The following is a 16,237-nucleotide window of genomic DNA, read 5'->3' on the forward strand; positions in this document are numbered from 1 at the left end:
ACTCTCATTTCCATTTCTGAATTAACATCACAGTTTCCCATATTGTACTACTGGGGAACAATGGAGCCAATGGTATGATGAATGACTGCCTTCCCTTTGTGCTGGCTTAATTATGTGACACTGGGACAACGCAGGTGGTGATGAGGGAGATAAGCAATTGAGGGATCCTCCCTAAATCTCTACCACACTCTCTCTCCTCTCCAAATGACTTAACTGATCTTCTTTTCCACCAACTAACATTATTGCAGTTTGTAAATGCTTATTTAATTTTCCAATTCACTACAGGATCTTAAAGAAACTATTTCTTGCTTCAGATGCAAAATAGGAATTGTAATTTGGATGAAATATTTACTAATAAATTCACAATCAAGAGAATTCACAAGATGTATCATTTATTACAATGTATAAAATAGAAGAAAATTATTTTGCAAGACACCATATTTTAGCATGTGTGGATAAGTGTATTTTTTGCTCTTCTACTCATAAAACTCTCCTTAGCTCAATGTACGACTGTTCATTGGGTCTAGAAAAATCATAAAGTTGTCTTTGAAGTATTCTATGTGGAGTTCACAGGAGCAAGAAAATATTCATTTTTAAGAATTAAAAAAAGATTTCACAACCAACAAAACCAAAACACACCGTGATTTCACAGTGAAACATTTTAAGAATTCCCAAGCTTTCCCACCCTCCTTCTTCAGAGGGGTACACAAACGAAGCAAGACACATTACCACCCAAGGTACGGTACTGGTCTAGAGGCCCAAATGTCTCGAGGTTTTGAACACTCTTCTTCAATCCAGAACTTTAATTCTGAATGCACAGCACAGAGTGTTGTAAAACTACCAAAACATTCCACTGCAAAATGACAGGCAACTTGACCTTGTATGGGGAACTCTGTTTCAAACTGAACATTTCATCCCCTGCTATAAGCTGGAGCAGAGGCATCAATAAGGTGCAATAATGATCATGCACTTCAGTGGATGATGAATAGGAATTAGAAGTCATAACTGACCCCAGTGGGAATCCTGGCTCTCCTACTTATTCATTGCGTGACTTTGGGCTACTTAATTTTAACCTTATGGGCCTTAGATTTCATATCTACAAAACAGAGATAATAATATCAGTTACCTCAAAGGGTTGCTGTAAGGCTTAAATAATACATGCAAAGCATTCAGTATGACACCTGGCACAGGATACGGGTTCAATAAATGTTGGCTATTTTTCCTATTATTTCTGTAAATTGGGCAGAGACCCTCTAACACAGTTGTAAAGTCCATGTCACAGAGCAGCAAAGGGCTTGGGCGGGTGCAACCTCAGCTTTAGCACCTTTTAATTGTCATTGGCGCTGTCCAACGACAGTAGCCACTAGCCACAGGTGGCTCAGGAGAATTGTGTCTAGTCACAATTGACATGTGCTGTAAGCGTAAAATACACATCAGATTTCGAAGACAATATAAAAAAAAAAGAATGTATAATATCTCAATTTTAAATATTTGCTTATGTGTTGTGATAATATTTTGGATATACTGGGTGAAATGAAGCATATTATTAAAATTAATTTCACGTATTTCTTTTCACGTTTTTTATTGTGGCTACCAGAAAACTCAGAATTACCTAAGTGGCTCGCATTGTATTTGTATTGCACAGAGCTGAGGTGGAACCCTGTCACTCATAACGTGGGCTAGCAGCACCTGGGAGCTTGTTAGAAATACAGATCTCAGGCCCCGGTGCAGACCTAGACAATCAGCATCCGCACCGCAACCTGATTCTAGGGTGATTCTACGCCCTGCTCCAGAGTTCTGCTGTTTAGCTTAACGAAGAGGGCAAATCTGGTCCTGGAGTCACATAAACGCGAACACCCTTTCTTTAAGTAATTACTCACCTAAAAAGGAAAGTGAAGGAGGAGGTGGCAGAGAAGGGATAAAGGAGGAAGAAAAAGGAAACTCAAACTACAGGAACAAAAAGAAGCGGGGTGGGGGGAGCGGATCCAAGCTGGGAGATGCAGTGCAAGGGAACCTCCAGCCTTTCGCCTCCATAAATGTGGGGTGGGATGAAAACTGAGACAAAACCTACAATCCAAACCCGTAAGGACCAGGAAATCGTCAGTCAAACCGCCTTACCCGCCCCTCAGCGGCCTTGGCCGAACGAGGCCTCGGCCCGAGCGGGTCTGAGGCTGGGGTGCGATGCGAACCACCATCCGCCCCAAGGCTGGATGGTTTGGCGGGACGTCTCTCGAGTTTTAGCCCAAATCCTTGTTTCCCAAGACACACCACGCGTTTCCCCTGGCTCACCTGCCTCCGACCGGCCCCAACGGCCTGCTCCTTCGCCACCGCCACCTTCGAGTCCTTTCGCAGAGAGCCCGCCCCCTCTGGCCCAGGCGCTGCTCCCATTGGTCAGGCCGCTCGTCACTCCTGGACTCCCCGAGACTGTAGAGAACGCCATAGCAACCGCACTCGGAACTACATCTCCCGGCATGCTCTGCTCGGAGGAGACGCGAGGCTCCGCACCAAGAGCGACCAATAAATGGGCGAAGTTGTAGTCGCCGATGGGTTTCGTTTTATGCAAATTTCAGCGAAAGACCACACCCTTCCTTCTTCCAACGTATCTCCTTACCACCTTCCTCGGACTGTGACCCGCCTCCCTTTTCACGTCCACATTGTTCTCTCCTTTAAAACCTTCTGTAACTAAGTTGAATGCATCCTAACTAGTGCCTCGCATGGCAAAGGACAGGGGCACTGAAATCGTACAACAAAATCTCCATAAGCCCGGTCAGGGAAATGCCTGAATAGAAGCCCCTGGTTACGCTTTCTGGGAAGGGGGCGGGGAGGAAGGAGATTCCCACTCCCGCCCCTTTGAGCTTGCTGATTGGTTTATTCGGCTGTCACTCTTTCCTCTTCCATTTTGATGGACTCCTCCTCCTTTGGTTCCCGTGGTGGGCGGGGCCAGCGGTAGGGGCGGAGAGGAGGTGCGGACCCCTTCTTCTGATTGGTAGACTGTTTGTCCCCACCCACCTGTGGGCGGAGATGGAGGCGTGGATGGGGGCGGGGGAGGCAGCCGAGGGAGATGAGGAGATAGGCGGGAGCGAGGGAGGGAGAGAAGGAGGTAGAGAAGAGCGGAGGAGACGGGAGGGAGCGCAGCTTGGTTGCTCCGTAGTACGGCGGCTCGCGAGGGAGAATCCCGAGCGGGCTCCGGGACGCAGGGAGAGGCGGGCGGGGATGGTGTGCAGGGCTGCGGCTCCTGCGTCCCTCCCCGCGGCGAGTGAGCTGCACTGATTCGTCCCCCGGGCGGCAGCGCGGATCCGCCTGGAGATGAGGTGAGGAGCGGGCTGGACGGCGCGGGCCTGGACCCAGGAGGCGGCGGGGGCGGGGGTCGGCGCAGGGGTCGGCGCGATGGCCGCCCGGGGCGCCGGTCCCGCGGCCCGGCGCGCATCTCTCGGGCCGCCCTTCACCCTTTGCCGCGCGCCCGGGAGGCGCGGCACCGGCCGCCCCTGCGCCTCGTCCTTCCCCATCCTCCCGGGGGCGGCCGGCTGGTCGGAGCCGGGAGGCCGGGGCGCCTCGGCGGCCGAGGGGGTGGCGGTCGCGGGACGGGCTTCGGGTTGAATGGGCGTCCGCAGCCTGGCCGGCCGAGCGGGGTCCCTCCCTCCCGAGGGGGACGTGGGGGCGGTCGGTCCTTCCAGGGCTGACCTGGCTGCCCTCGGCCGCCTGAGCGCGGCGGACCGGCCAAACCTCGCCTCCCCGCCAGCCTCCCGGGGATCCGGAGCTCGCGGGGAGCGGCATCGCGCCGCCCGCCTCTCCCCCCGGCCTGGAGTCCCGGCTCATCCCTTTTTGTGTCTCGTGTGCCTGCAAAATCCCTGTCAGTGAAGGGCAGTCAATGCCATTTGGCCCTAAGTCGTCCTGCCCGGGCTGCCTCTGATGGTATTTAACAGAAAGCGGCTTTCCTTTCAGTGGGAGCGCGTCCCCGGGGTCTGCCGCTGCTCCTTCCCTTCTTTACGCGCAGACACGGTTTGATGGTGTGGACCGAAGGCACAATTGCGGTCTCTTCTTGTTTGCACGAGGAAATGTAATCAGAATCCCCAGGAAAAGGAAACCAACGAGGAATGGGTTGTACCTTTCTCTCCTACTTGTTTGCCTTCGGATTAGAAAACAAGTTCGTGGATTACGTAGCCTATGGGCATCTTTTGTTGTGATTCAGACTAAGCTTTGCTTTTGAAGAAATAGATTAGCAGTTTCTCTGTCGAGTTGGAGGCTGTGGAGATTTTTGATACCCTCTTAATATGAAAGTTTCCTTTAGAACTTTGCCATCATCAATGCTATTCCGAAGGCAGCACCAGCCTGAAATTTTAAATATATGCAGACTCGGGACAGATGCGTTTCTTTGTGCTTGTCTGCTGGCATCCTACTCTTGCTGTTTCCGTGGTCAAGACGTAGAAATAATAAAAACAAAACAAGTACAATAAAAAGTATAGATAATAAAAACAACTACCATACAAACAGATGCATCTGGAAAATATCAGTTCTGTCAGCTGGGAGGCAGCTTTACTAATCCCTTTGAAAGGATGAAGAACAGGCTCAGAGAGCTCATGGATTACGTAGTGGACAGGGTCTGAGGGCAGGATCTGGAGCCGTGGACCCAGCAAGGCCAGCTGGTTTGTTAGTGCTACCCCTAACCTCTGAAACAGGAGCAATGTATTTGTTAGGATACCTTTATTTTTAGATGACTTAAGGTGCAGAAGCTTAAACACCCCTCAAAGTTATGAAATCTACCTCTCTCTGAGAACAAAATACTATGTTTCTGTTTTAATTTTTTTAATAGTTTACTTGAAACATTTATGTTATTTTGATGGGAGTTTCCTTATAACTAAAAATATGTATGTATATTTAACAGTGAATTCTTTCCATAGGAGGTTTGTAAAGAACCCAGAAACTTTTAGGTAAGCTAAATTGAGAAATGAGGGACACTAATTTAATGATGGCGTTAAAACTATTTAAAACTCCTGTAAGTAGCTCCAGTAAGGAGAGTTTCTGATAGAAAGTTTAAAAGCAAAAAAAGATATTTCTTTATCTAAGAATGTATCTATTGGGATCACTAGGCACATGGTACCTTTACAAAACTCTCATTATTATTCTGCCTGAGTAAGAGAGGAAATGAACAAATTTTTGATGTACTTTGGAACTCTGTGGATTGTTCAGATACTAAGCATTGTGAAATAGGGCATAAAATGAGTGGTAGCAAGTCAGTTCCGTGAAATGTTTGTCCTCAGCAGTTTTTTTCCCCGCTGTTGACTAGCAATTTCTTTTTATTAATGCTTATCTCTAATATTGGTAGTAGAATTCTGCTTAGGTTCTTGTCCCCAAATGCCTAGAATGAGGCAAACTCAGATTTCCTATAAGAGGTTAAGGAGGAGGAGGTGCTGGTAAATTCCTCTCCTCTGACTCATCTTTTTCATTTGCTAGATTTGTGAATTATAGAGAATTAATTACGTGAGGTTTATATTACTCAGTTCAGATTGCCCTGCCGTAGAGCTGAAAGACCGTTCCTTTCTGAATGGCTCCAGTTACAGGTGGGTTTCTCAAAATCTGGACCTCAGGTCACTTACATCAGCATTAACTGAGGTTCTTGTTAAAAGTAGAGGTTTTTGTCGCCTCACCTCAGAATCAGCCTCCTGGAGGTAGGGCCCTGGAATCAGGATCTCCATCAAGTTCTCCAGGAGTTTCTCCTGCACAGTAAAGTTGGAGAACCACTGATATTGTGCTTGCTTCTCACTTGGCGTCTCCTAAGACCGTCTCCTGAAGAGGACAGCAAGTTTTTCAAGTGACAGAGCAAGTTTTATACCTTAGGCTGCTAATAAAAAACTGACGATGACCTTCACCTATAATAGACGTTTTAGAGGAGCGGAAACTTGGGTTCATCCTTGGATCCCCAGTGCCTAGAATAGTGCCTGGAGAACTCCATGAGATAGTGGAGTGAACTACATGGCAGTGAGGCCACATTTATAAACACTTACTTGTAAAATTAATCTTATCACTTAATAGTCACTGATTTTATAAATTAGGAGTTGAAAGTACCATACACCCAGTCATTTCTGTAAGTTTGGTTGGCTCTGAAATGGAGCATAGAACGCTCAAGGTGATAAGCTGGAAAGAAGGCTCCCAGTAAGATGTTTGCTTAGAGACTCAAAATGTAAATGTGAGTAGCAGTGTTGTGGTAAATTACTATGCTATTGCTGTATCAAAATACCATTTTATAAGCTATGAGAAGCCCAACATAATGCTACAAATACTGATTTCCAAAAAATATAGAAAATAGAAAATTGGTACGTTTTCCAATTTCTTTCTTTCTTTTTTGTGAGGAAGATGGTCCCTGAGCTAACATCTGTGCCAGTCTTCCCCTACTTTGTATGTGGGATGCTGCCACAGCATGGCTGGATGAGCGGTGCTAGGTCTGTGCCCGGGATCTGAACCTGTGAACCCTGGGCTGCTGAAGCAGAACGTGCAAACTTAACCACTACACCACGAGGCCGGCCCCCAATTTCAATTTTCATAGTAATAAAATATGACCTCCACTCCCTTCTTTCAGAGTCCAGCATAGGGCCCCATAAATAACAACTTCTATTCTCTGGTTGAGGGTGCTGGATGATTAAGAGCACAAACTCCAGAGGATGTTGGGTTTGACCACACATAGTTTGTGACTTTAGTCACCCAGCCACCTCCCAGTGCCTCAGGTTAAATACTTCTAAGTGTTTGTATAAGTTCTTGAGATGTGTTCATTTAATAAATGGTGTATGATGATGATAAAGAATTGGGGTACATAAAAATATGTAAAACTCGGAGCTGGCCCCGTGGCCGAGTGGTTAAGTTCTCGCCGTCCACTTTGGTGGCCCAGGGTTTCCACGGTTCTGATCCTGGGCGCTGACATGGCACTGCTCATCAAGCCATGCTGAGGTGGCACCTCACATATCACAACTAGAAGGACCCACAACTAAAAATATACAACTATGTGCCAGGGGGCTTTGGGGAGAAAAAGGAAAAATAAAATCTTAAAAAAATATATATATATATTTGTTATATATAAAACTCAAGTGTCCATTTAATTTTTATGCCACTACACTTAATGGTAGTAAGTAGAATTCCATTGCTTAAAAAAGAAATCTCTTGCTAATTTCTTGATACTACATATGTATAATTTTTTAATTGGATAACCAGACTAAAGATGAAAAGTATTTAATAAACCATCAAATATTATGTAAATGTAAATTTTTTCTAAGTAAAGATAAATCTTGCCATCACTTTCAACTTAATTGTATTATTTCAGAACCAAACTGGTAATCAGTTTATGATAATCAGCTATTATCCCTACGTATTTTAAAGAATTACATGTTTATGGTAGAAAAATTGAAATACAGAAAAGTAAAAAGAAAACTATAGAATACTCATAAATCTACTACCTGAGTACATATCTCTCCAAACCATGTTTTTGTGTGCATGTGGCTATTCATGTACAATTTTTGGTAATAAATATGGGATCCTGCTATATATATGATTGTTCTGTAGCATGCCTTTTTTTTTGCTTAACATCTTATCATGAGTCTTTCCATGTCTATATTGTCAGTTATAATAGTTTAGTAACTGAATACTATTCCATTTTATGGATCTGTGGTAATTTAACCAGTTTATTTTTATTGGTTTGTTTCTTTCTCCCCCCACCGTTATCAATAATTCTGCAATGACCATCCTCTTCCATACTTCTCTGTATATACTTGTGAGATTTTCTTTCTTTAGGGTAATTTTCTAGAAGTGGAATTGTAGGATCAAAGTACATGCTAAATTTTAAGGTTTTGATACATATTTTCAATTTGTCACTTAGAAAGACTGTAGCAATTTCTACTTTGAGCATGGTGTGTGAGAGTTCCATTTCCCTCCCCCTCCCTTTTTGGGAATGATTTCACTAGTGACAAACGTAGTGAATTATTTTTGTTGTTAGGAAGAAGAATGGGATGTTAATGTAACCTGTTTAGTAGTGTGATATGGAAAGTCAGAAAATTCATCCACCGGTAAAAATGAGAGCTAACATTTATCAAGTCCCTTTGCAGCATTTTATAAGCATTAACTCACTCACTCTTCACAAAACTCTAATTTTTTGGATGAATATGCCTTGGAAGCTGAGGTACCAGCAGTTAAGTGACTTAGAGAACCAGCAAGTGGCTGAGCAGATTTGTAACTAGAGGCCAAATCTCTTAGCCACAGTGCTGGACTGCGTATTTCTTAGACATGTTTTGTTGGCCTTGGGGTACGGTTCACATTCCTGATTTCTGTTTCGGACTAACCTAGAGGTTCCCTGATGTGTGTTAATTTACAAATTAGGTGGGGGCACAATTTGAATCCTTCTTACTGAGAAGTTAATCACATAAGTTAGCTCACAAATAAGCCTGGTCTGCTGTCTGGGGTTCATCTCTCAAAGCAGCTTGTGAGCCTTTACTCTGTAGTGGTTTTCCTGAAGTGCCCCTGCATGGAAAACAGGCGTCGAGTCGTGGAGAAGATTAGTGCAGTTTGAAAAGGCAGTTCACTGTGGTGTGCACTTGCCTTGGAAACAGAAGACTACACACAGAAGTGTGATTAGGGAGCCAGCCGGGAGTCTGCCCGACCATTTCCATGTTGGCTGTTTTGGAGATTTGAAGTGGCCTGTGGAAGTGCTCTCCAGGACTGCCAGTGCCTCAGTGGAGAGGGATGTCACGGATCCATTGGGAGATCATTAAAAAACCTATTATTAATAAATGTGATGGTGGAATATCATTAAAGTTTTGTTGCTAATGTTTGTAGCCGTCTCACAAAGTGAACTTCAAGCAGCTTAATCTATTTGAATTCATCAGTGCTCTTTCAACCACTTTCCTGGTAGAATTAATGATAGGTAGTTTACCTTACTGAGCTATTGCCCAGAGAGAGCGTTCGTGAAATTATATTGGCTTCAGCTCTCTGGCCTGAGTTTGTGCTGCCTAGGGAGCGAGGTGGCACTGCCATGGCTCAATTTTAAGCTGGTCACCGAAACCACTTGTCATTGTGTGGTGTGGGGCTCCACCGAGGCCATCTGGGAGTGTAGGAGTACCTTTCACTCTTCACTGAGCGGTAGAGCTCTCCGTGGAACTGAGGGATGTGACAAAGTTTTGGATTCAGCTGAATTTGAATGTGAAAATAACAAGGGCATAGCAGTTGGTCAAAGTTTTTTTTTATCCTTGGTGGTTAAAATTAAACATCCTCTCCTTAATACAAGAGGGCAGTGCTTTTGATCCTCTGTTGCTGTGGTGAGCATGTTGACTTGTTTCTCTATCAGCAATGATTTTGTTCATCCTTGAGTTTCGCTTGCAAGTCCTGGTGACTGGTGGTAAGACATGGATGCAGCTTGTGGAAATTAGCAAAGTCAGCTGGCTTTTAGTGCTATTCTTTAACCCACTTGGTTAAGGATGACAGTGATTCTTATGATAAAAACGTAGAAACAGGAAGCCATGGGACCATTCATTTTGCATGTTTGTGCATGTGTGTGTCTGTGCGTGTGTGTGTGTGTGTGTGTGTGTGTGTGTGTGTGTAGGGCTAATTTCTTCTCTCAGAGTCAAGACAGTTTTATTTTATTTCCCGAGCAGTTTTATCGTTCTAACAAGGGCAGTGTGTTGTGTTATAAGCCATTGTATAAACACATAAACCTCATTCCTGTGCATTATCTATAAGAAGAGTTTGTTCATTATGGATCCAATATTTATAAAAATCAATTCATTTCTGCTGTAAACTTTAGATAATAGATTTTTAAAGCAAGTAATCTTTCAGCTTCTGGAATTATTTGAAACTCAGCTACTCCGTTCTTGTACAAGTGGAGTATTGTATTTTCGTTACTGACATATAAAAGCTATGTAACTAGTTATGAGAGAAACCTTGAAAAATTGACAAAAAAATTAGTACCATTCCTAGAATATGGCAAGTTTCCTTGAGTAAAGGTCCTGCCTCCTTTATTTCTTCTCTCTTCTTCACTTATGATAGTTAATATTAAAGTCAGTAAATAATAATAAATTTATTATAGGTAGTACTGTTTATTTTAGACACCTTAAGACATAGTCATTACAATTGTTGTTTTAATATTCTCTATTTTTATTTTATTTGTTTATTTATTTATTTATTGGTGAGGAAGATTGGCCCTGAGCTAACATCTGTGCCAGTCTTCCTCCAGTCTATATGTGGGATGCCACCACAGCATGGCTGATGAGTGGTGCTAGGTCCACCCTTGGGATCCTGAACCTGTGAACCCTGGGCCACCAAAGAGGAGTGTGTGAACTTAACTACTACACCACTGGGCCGGCCCTTAATATTCTTTAAGTGATTAGAGAAACTGAGGCAGAAGAGAACTTGGTATTGGGGTTACTAGGATGTGAGTTCATAAGGGCAGGGAGTTTTGTCTGTTTTGTTCACTGTCTTATCCCCTGGAACTAGAACAGTGCTTGGTGCACGGTCGACACTCACCAGTTGTTTCTTGGCGCACTGAATAGATTGGTATTTGAGGATCTGACTGCATGGAGGCCAGAGTCACCCAGGTGCAGTGAACAGGGGAGAGGCAGATGAGGAATAAAAGAGATCGGGCCTGGTTTGGATTTTATTCAGAGTCAGTGGGAGTAGGAAGCTGGTGTAAGTTTTAAGCAAGGGAGTTCCATCGGTTGCTTTTGTTTAAAAAGATGGCTCTGGATGTCATGTGGGAGTGGACTGGAGGAGCCTGAGGGAGAAATGTTGAATGGACTTCACTTTCAGTTATCTGTGGATGTTGACATTTCTACCTAGCCTTGAACTCTTTCAGTACCCTGAGGGTAATATGATTTACTCTTTGAGGTCTCGGAGATGGGGTGAGATGAATGGTTTTGTACAAACCTTTTGAAGTTCTCTGAGGAAAAGAGAATCCCATGAAACTCCTATTATTATTGATCAAGTAAAATAAAACAATGTAAAGATCAGGAATTATTTAACTTTTTAAACATTAAATTAATTGAGGTTATGCATATAGATTTCTGATCAGAGAGATTTTCTATTTACATTTCTTGGTGAAGGAAACTTTAAATATGTGGAAATGAATCCTTAAAATAGCTGTTTTACGAATTGAGCGTCCATAGAAGCTATTCCCTTTGAGGAAGATCTAATTTGTAAAATGCTGCCATTGTCCAATCTGGTGTTTTAATTAGTATCAAAGAGAGGGAAATACTGCAGTAATTGTAAGCTGACATTACTTCCTTAGTTCAATTAGTTTTAAACCATAGTCATTGTCTGTTATCTTTAGTTGTTTTGATCTCATTAGATGAAGTCATATTGTAGTTGTGATTTGGTAATTTAAAAAATAACACTTTTTTCTTACTACAAAAGCAGTACATGTTTATTGAAGAAAACTTCTGAAAATATAGATAAGGAAAGAAAAGAGTGTGCCCAGAATCTCTCTATCGAGCGATCATGACTGTTGATTCTCTGTGAGGGTGCACCTGTTCAGATTACCCACAGATCAAGCGTGTAAAGTTTCTCAGTCTGGAGACATGAGGGCTTGTTAGGGACTCTGGGCCCTGAAGGTGGTCCGTGGATGGGGCAACCCAGCATCAGTCAGCCCAGATGTTTGTGGCCCTGGGAGGACGCATCCTGTTGTCATGACACCTTCTAGTTCTTCAAGAGAAACTGGAACGGATTTAATATGAAATCTCCTCATTTTTGTGTGGGCCGCAATTTTTGTTAACACCCTGGAGTTCAGACAATGCATATGTGAATCAGTCTTGTTGCCCTGCCGGTTTGTGAGCTCAGGTACACACAGTTTTGTAGTCAGTGTCTTTCACTTAGTGTGTTGGAATATAGTCCCAAGCCCGAACAGCACACTGCCCTCCAGTGTGTTCCCCTTGCAGTGTGAGATGTACCTATTTCTCTCCAAAAAATCTTAGCCAGTTTTATTTGTTTTAACTTGCATTTTTTGGTACAACCAGTGAGTTTGAACACTTATTAAATGCTTGTTGGCCTTTTACAGATTTACTTGGTAACCAGCCACCTTGCTAGAACTCTTAGTTCCAGTGGTGTTTTGGTCATTTATTCAATGCTTCTCAACCTTTTTAATATCATGGAATAGTAATACCTCATTAGGCCTCATGGCAGGCATCAGTCCCTCAGAGCTGAGGGCATCAGGAGCTTGAGCACACCTCTAACCCATTGAAAGTACTGTGGTTGGGAAGTTCTGAGTTTCGTCAGTGGTTCAGTGAATGTTTGAGCATGTGCTCTGGGCCTGGAATTGATCTAAGTGTCCAGCCTTGAACCAAGACAGCACTTCAGCACTCTAAGACCTCGTGGGCTTTTCATTTCTCTTGGATTTTTCGTGTAGACCATCCTATTTACAAAAGACAGTTTTTAGTTCTAGAATTTATACAGTAACTTACTCTTCAGCTTGTATTTCTATATTGATGTGGGCTCCCAAAAACAGTGGTGAATGCTAGTTACCTTGTAATCTCTTAAATTCAATTTAATTCTCTTAAGTTCTGTTAAACTCTAGACTCTTCGCAGAAGTCTAAAACGGACTTTGGTCACCGGTTCCATATTTTGATGATGAAAAAGCCAAAGCTGGGACTGTGCACTGGGAACTTTTGAAGCATCTGGCTGACCCGACGACACGAATCCCTTCACTGTCCTTTAACCTGCAGATCCCGTCCCCTCCGACTTCTTCCTCCCCACAGAAGACACAGAGGGCTGAACCAGGTTTGGAGACCTGACCCAAGTTGGCCCACTCAGTGTCCCTTTCCTGGAAATCTGAAGTTGGACCCAAGAGAGGGATTTGACCATAATGTGCTCATGGGCCATAAAACTTGGGCCGTATAGACAGTTATGTTCTGCTGTTGTGTCTGGAAACAGAGAAAGGTGGCTTATGGATGGAGAGAAAACAGCAAGTATCTAGAGAGAAGCAGAAAGAGAGAATGCTGCCTGCATGTCTGATGGCTCTAAGCCTTCTCTTCTAGTCCTTTCTGGAGCTGGCTGCTTTCCCGTTCCTGAGTTCTGTGAAGTGCTCCTGTAGTCTTAACATCACCCCTTCCTTCCTCTTAAGTTTAAGCCAGCTGAGATTGGTTCCTCTTACTGTGATTCAAGGGTCCTCCTCTTTCCCAGCACAGTATTCTTTTTCATAATATTACCTTGTCTCTTAGATTTCTTGACTATTGTCTGAGGAATTTGTGAATTTGTTATTTTTTCCGAATAAAGTAACATGAAAAAATTAGGATAGCGAGAAACACAGAAGTACACAAATTTAATCCAATTCAGATAATCGTGATTTTACTGGAAAGGCCATTTTACAAATGTGGTTGCTCCTCTGACCTCTCTTAAACCAGTTCAGATCTCTAGCTGAGAGAAAACAGGAAGGAAGAGATTGTGAATTTACCTCTAAATGTCCTAGAATTTCAGTAGTGTTGTTTCTTTTCACATTTCTCTTATAACACAGTTCTCTTATAACATTTTGACCTCATGCAAAAAACCATACTAGAGACATTCACAGTGTACGGTATTGTGTGTGTCCCCGTAGGGGGTGAGTTTGAGGTCTGTTCAAGTGGGTAGCCGCTGAAACAAGACTCTTAACTTTAATGTGTAAATATCAAGAAATTGAATCACAGAATAGTTGACCTGGGGCTAGGCTTATTCTTAGATTAGCTTTCTGTCTCATGGTGATGTCATATGTCAGGAGTCCTTAACTTTTTAAAAAACTCAGTGCTAAGTTCAAGTAGTCCACTATCCTAAAGGAGTTGGGTGGGGAGGGAAAAAAAAGAAAAGTGATAGGAAAAGGAGGAAAGGATTGTAATAGAAAGCTGACAAAGTTCAGTGCCCCAGTTTTCCTTATTCATAATTATATCCGTCTGAACTTTTTCATTTGCAAGTGGAAGAAGCACAAACTGGCTTAAGGGAAAAAGGAATATGTATTGACTCACATTATCTGTCAAATCCAAGGGTTCTCATTGGCTGGCTTGATCATCTGCCTGAACCAGTCACCATGGCCAGGGGAATGCGTACTCTTATTGGTCGTCCTGGGCCTTTGGGTCTACCTTTTGTACCAGGGGTGGGGTCAGTACCTAAACTCCTGGCATTAACAGACGAAGGGAAAATGGGACCAATTACAAGAAGAATGAATGCTGTGCAGGCAAAACACGTGTCCAACACGTTCATCGTATACAGTGATCATTTGGAAAGGGGCCAGTGGTGACCTCTTTTTTTCTTTTAAATCATAGTTTTGTTTTTTTTTAAGATTGGCACCTGAGCTAAAAACTGTTGCCAATCTTTTTTTTTTTCTTTTCCTCAAAGCCCCCCAGTATATAGTTGTATATTCTAGTTGTGAGTGCCTCTGGCTGTGCTATGTGGGATGCCCGCCCCAGGATGGCCCAACGAGTGGTGCCAGGTCTGTGCCCGGGATCCGAACCTGCGAAACCCCGGGTCGCTGAAGTGGAGCGTACCAACCCAACCACTTGGCCCCTAAATGATAGTCTTTAATAAAACAATACAAAGATGTCAATGCAATCAAAAGAATATATGAACTTTCTTCTCAATAAAGTTCGCTTTTTAAATTTAAATGCTCAACATGCTGCCCATAGAATTTATGTTGTTTCTCGTTCATTTTAAAACAAAATATATTTTACTATTCTGTGATTGCTCTAGATGGAATGAAGTTTGGGAGACTGATCTGTAATCTGGTTAGATCACCTTTAGTTTAGAACTGAGGACGTTCTTTTCACCAGTTCGACCACTTCTATAATTGTAGGGTTTCTCAGATTTTTTTGGTGCCTAAAGGTGTGTTAGCATTCTCTCGTGGCTCATACTTGGAGGCTTTTTAACTTATGTTTCATCTGGAACTACTGGAAAAGCATGTGTATGCCATGGAAAAGTTGGAGCTGGAAGGGGATATCCTTTCTTCGGCCATTGGCTTTTTTTTGTTAGATTCCAGGAAAGATAGCAACTTGACCTTTTCAGAAGGGATTGGCCTATTTTTGAGAACTTTTTTTGTTGTTCTCAGAGACTGATAACAGTAGGTGGTGAGAGCTTGCGGTATCTTGAAAAATAGGTTGCACTTGCTTTTTAAATGATATTATCTGCACTGTAATTTAGTTCACACGTTCTGATTACAGCAGTTCTATCCAGAAGCTCTAGATCCTGGTCCTTCTTCACTTTATCTGACATTGTCAATTTCCTCCTAGTTTCATTTCCTTCCATGCGCAGCTGGGACCTCAGAGTGGGTCATTTCTGCTATTTCCTTGCCCTGTTGTCCTTCTGTCATTGCTACCCTGCAGACTTTCATCGCTGGACCAACCCAGCTGTCTATGTTCTGTTTCCTGTATTTGTGCTGCTAAAAGGCAGCTGAAGAAAACCATACAAACTTGTGGACTTTTGTCCTGACCCACTTAGCTGCATTCTTCTAAGTATACTCCCTCAACTTTCTCTCCATTCCTCTGCTCCTGCCCAGAGGCATCCAAGCCTTCACCCTCAGGAGTGGTTCTGCCTCCTGTTTGGGCCTCCTGCCTTCTTCCCAAGTAGCTCTTGTCAATCTGTCTTATTCACACTTTACTCTTTGCTTCTTGAGATGCGAGAGAAGGAAAAGGTAGGTGTCTCTTCCCTTCCCGGATTCTAGATGCTGTCCTTTTCTGTTTCCTCTGAGACTTCGTGCTGTTCTCTTGTGCTCATGCCCTTCGAACAGTGCCACCACTGTATCTTGCTTGACTGCTGTGTGCCCGGTGCTGTGGTAGGAGCAAGGAGGACAGCAGCGACAAGCTCCTGTCCTCACTCTATTTATATTTTACTAGGACATCCCTACGTACCCCCCCACCCACCCCCAATCACGTAAATAAGTGATTCCCAGCTGTTGTAAGTGCTATGAAGAAGGCATTTGAGAGGACCTAATCTAGTTCTAGAGGCCAGGGAAGATGTGACATTTACTTGGGATCGAAAGCATGCATAGGAGTTGATCAGGGAAGGCAAAGTTGTTTTCCAGGCTGAGGGACCAGCATGCACACAGGACTTAGGCCACAGAGGAGCACAGTATATTTGAGAAGAAAGCCACTGTGGCTGTCACCAGGAAATAGGAGAGGGAGGTAAGGCCAGACTGTGCAGGGCCTTGTAGGCATGTAAAAAAGGGATTGGTGCCCATCCAAATTATGCTTGTTCTGTCTCCTTTGTTTTCCGTGTCCTCCTGTCCTCTGCTCCTTCCTTCACATCTGCTCAGGTT

General features: G+C 43.5%; 2 protein-coding genes across 24 annotated transcripts in view; one reads left to right on the forward strand and one right to left on the reverse strand.

The window, feature by feature from the left end:
• CRYZL1 (crystallin zeta like 1) overlaps positions 1-3,125 on the reverse strand; it is a 32,057-nt gene extending 28,932 nt beyond the window's left edge. For 3 of the 9 annotated variants that reach the window (XM_023630080.2, XM_023630077.2, XM_023630079.2), the window contains exon 1: positions 2,290-2,844. In XM_023630080.2, coding sequence (XP_023485848.2) covers positions 2,290-2,388 — 99 coding nt within the window. In that variant the 5' untranslated portion in view covers positions 2,389-2,844. Of the gene's footprint in view, positions 1-2,289 lie in introns of all 9 variants that reach the window. The other 6 variants (XR_011433020.1, XM_023630083.2, XM_001497560.6 and 3 more) reach the window with 5 other exon arrangements.
• The window catches only part of ITSN1 (intersectin 1), a 213,988-nt gene continuing 200,705 nt past the window's right edge, over positions 2,955-16,237 (forward strand). For 10 of the 15 annotated variants that reach the window (XR_011433019.1, XR_011433018.1, XM_023630067.2 and 7 more), the window contains exon 1: positions 3,018-3,311. The gene's annotated coding sequence lies outside the window, so the exon portion shown is untranslated. Of the gene's footprint in view, positions 3,312-3,942; positions 4,929-16,237 lie in introns of those variants that run through there. The other 5 variants (XM_023630068.2, XM_070252565.1, XM_070252567.1 and 2 more) reach the window with 2 other exon arrangements.

Source organism: Equus caballus, chromosome 26 (assembly GCF_041296265.1).
Source record: "Equus caballus isolate H_3958 breed thoroughbred chromosome 26, TB-T2T, whole genome shotgun sequence".
Classification (NCBI taxonomy): domain Eukaryota; kingdom Metazoa; phylum Chordata; class Mammalia; order Perissodactyla; family Equidae; genus Equus; species Equus caballus.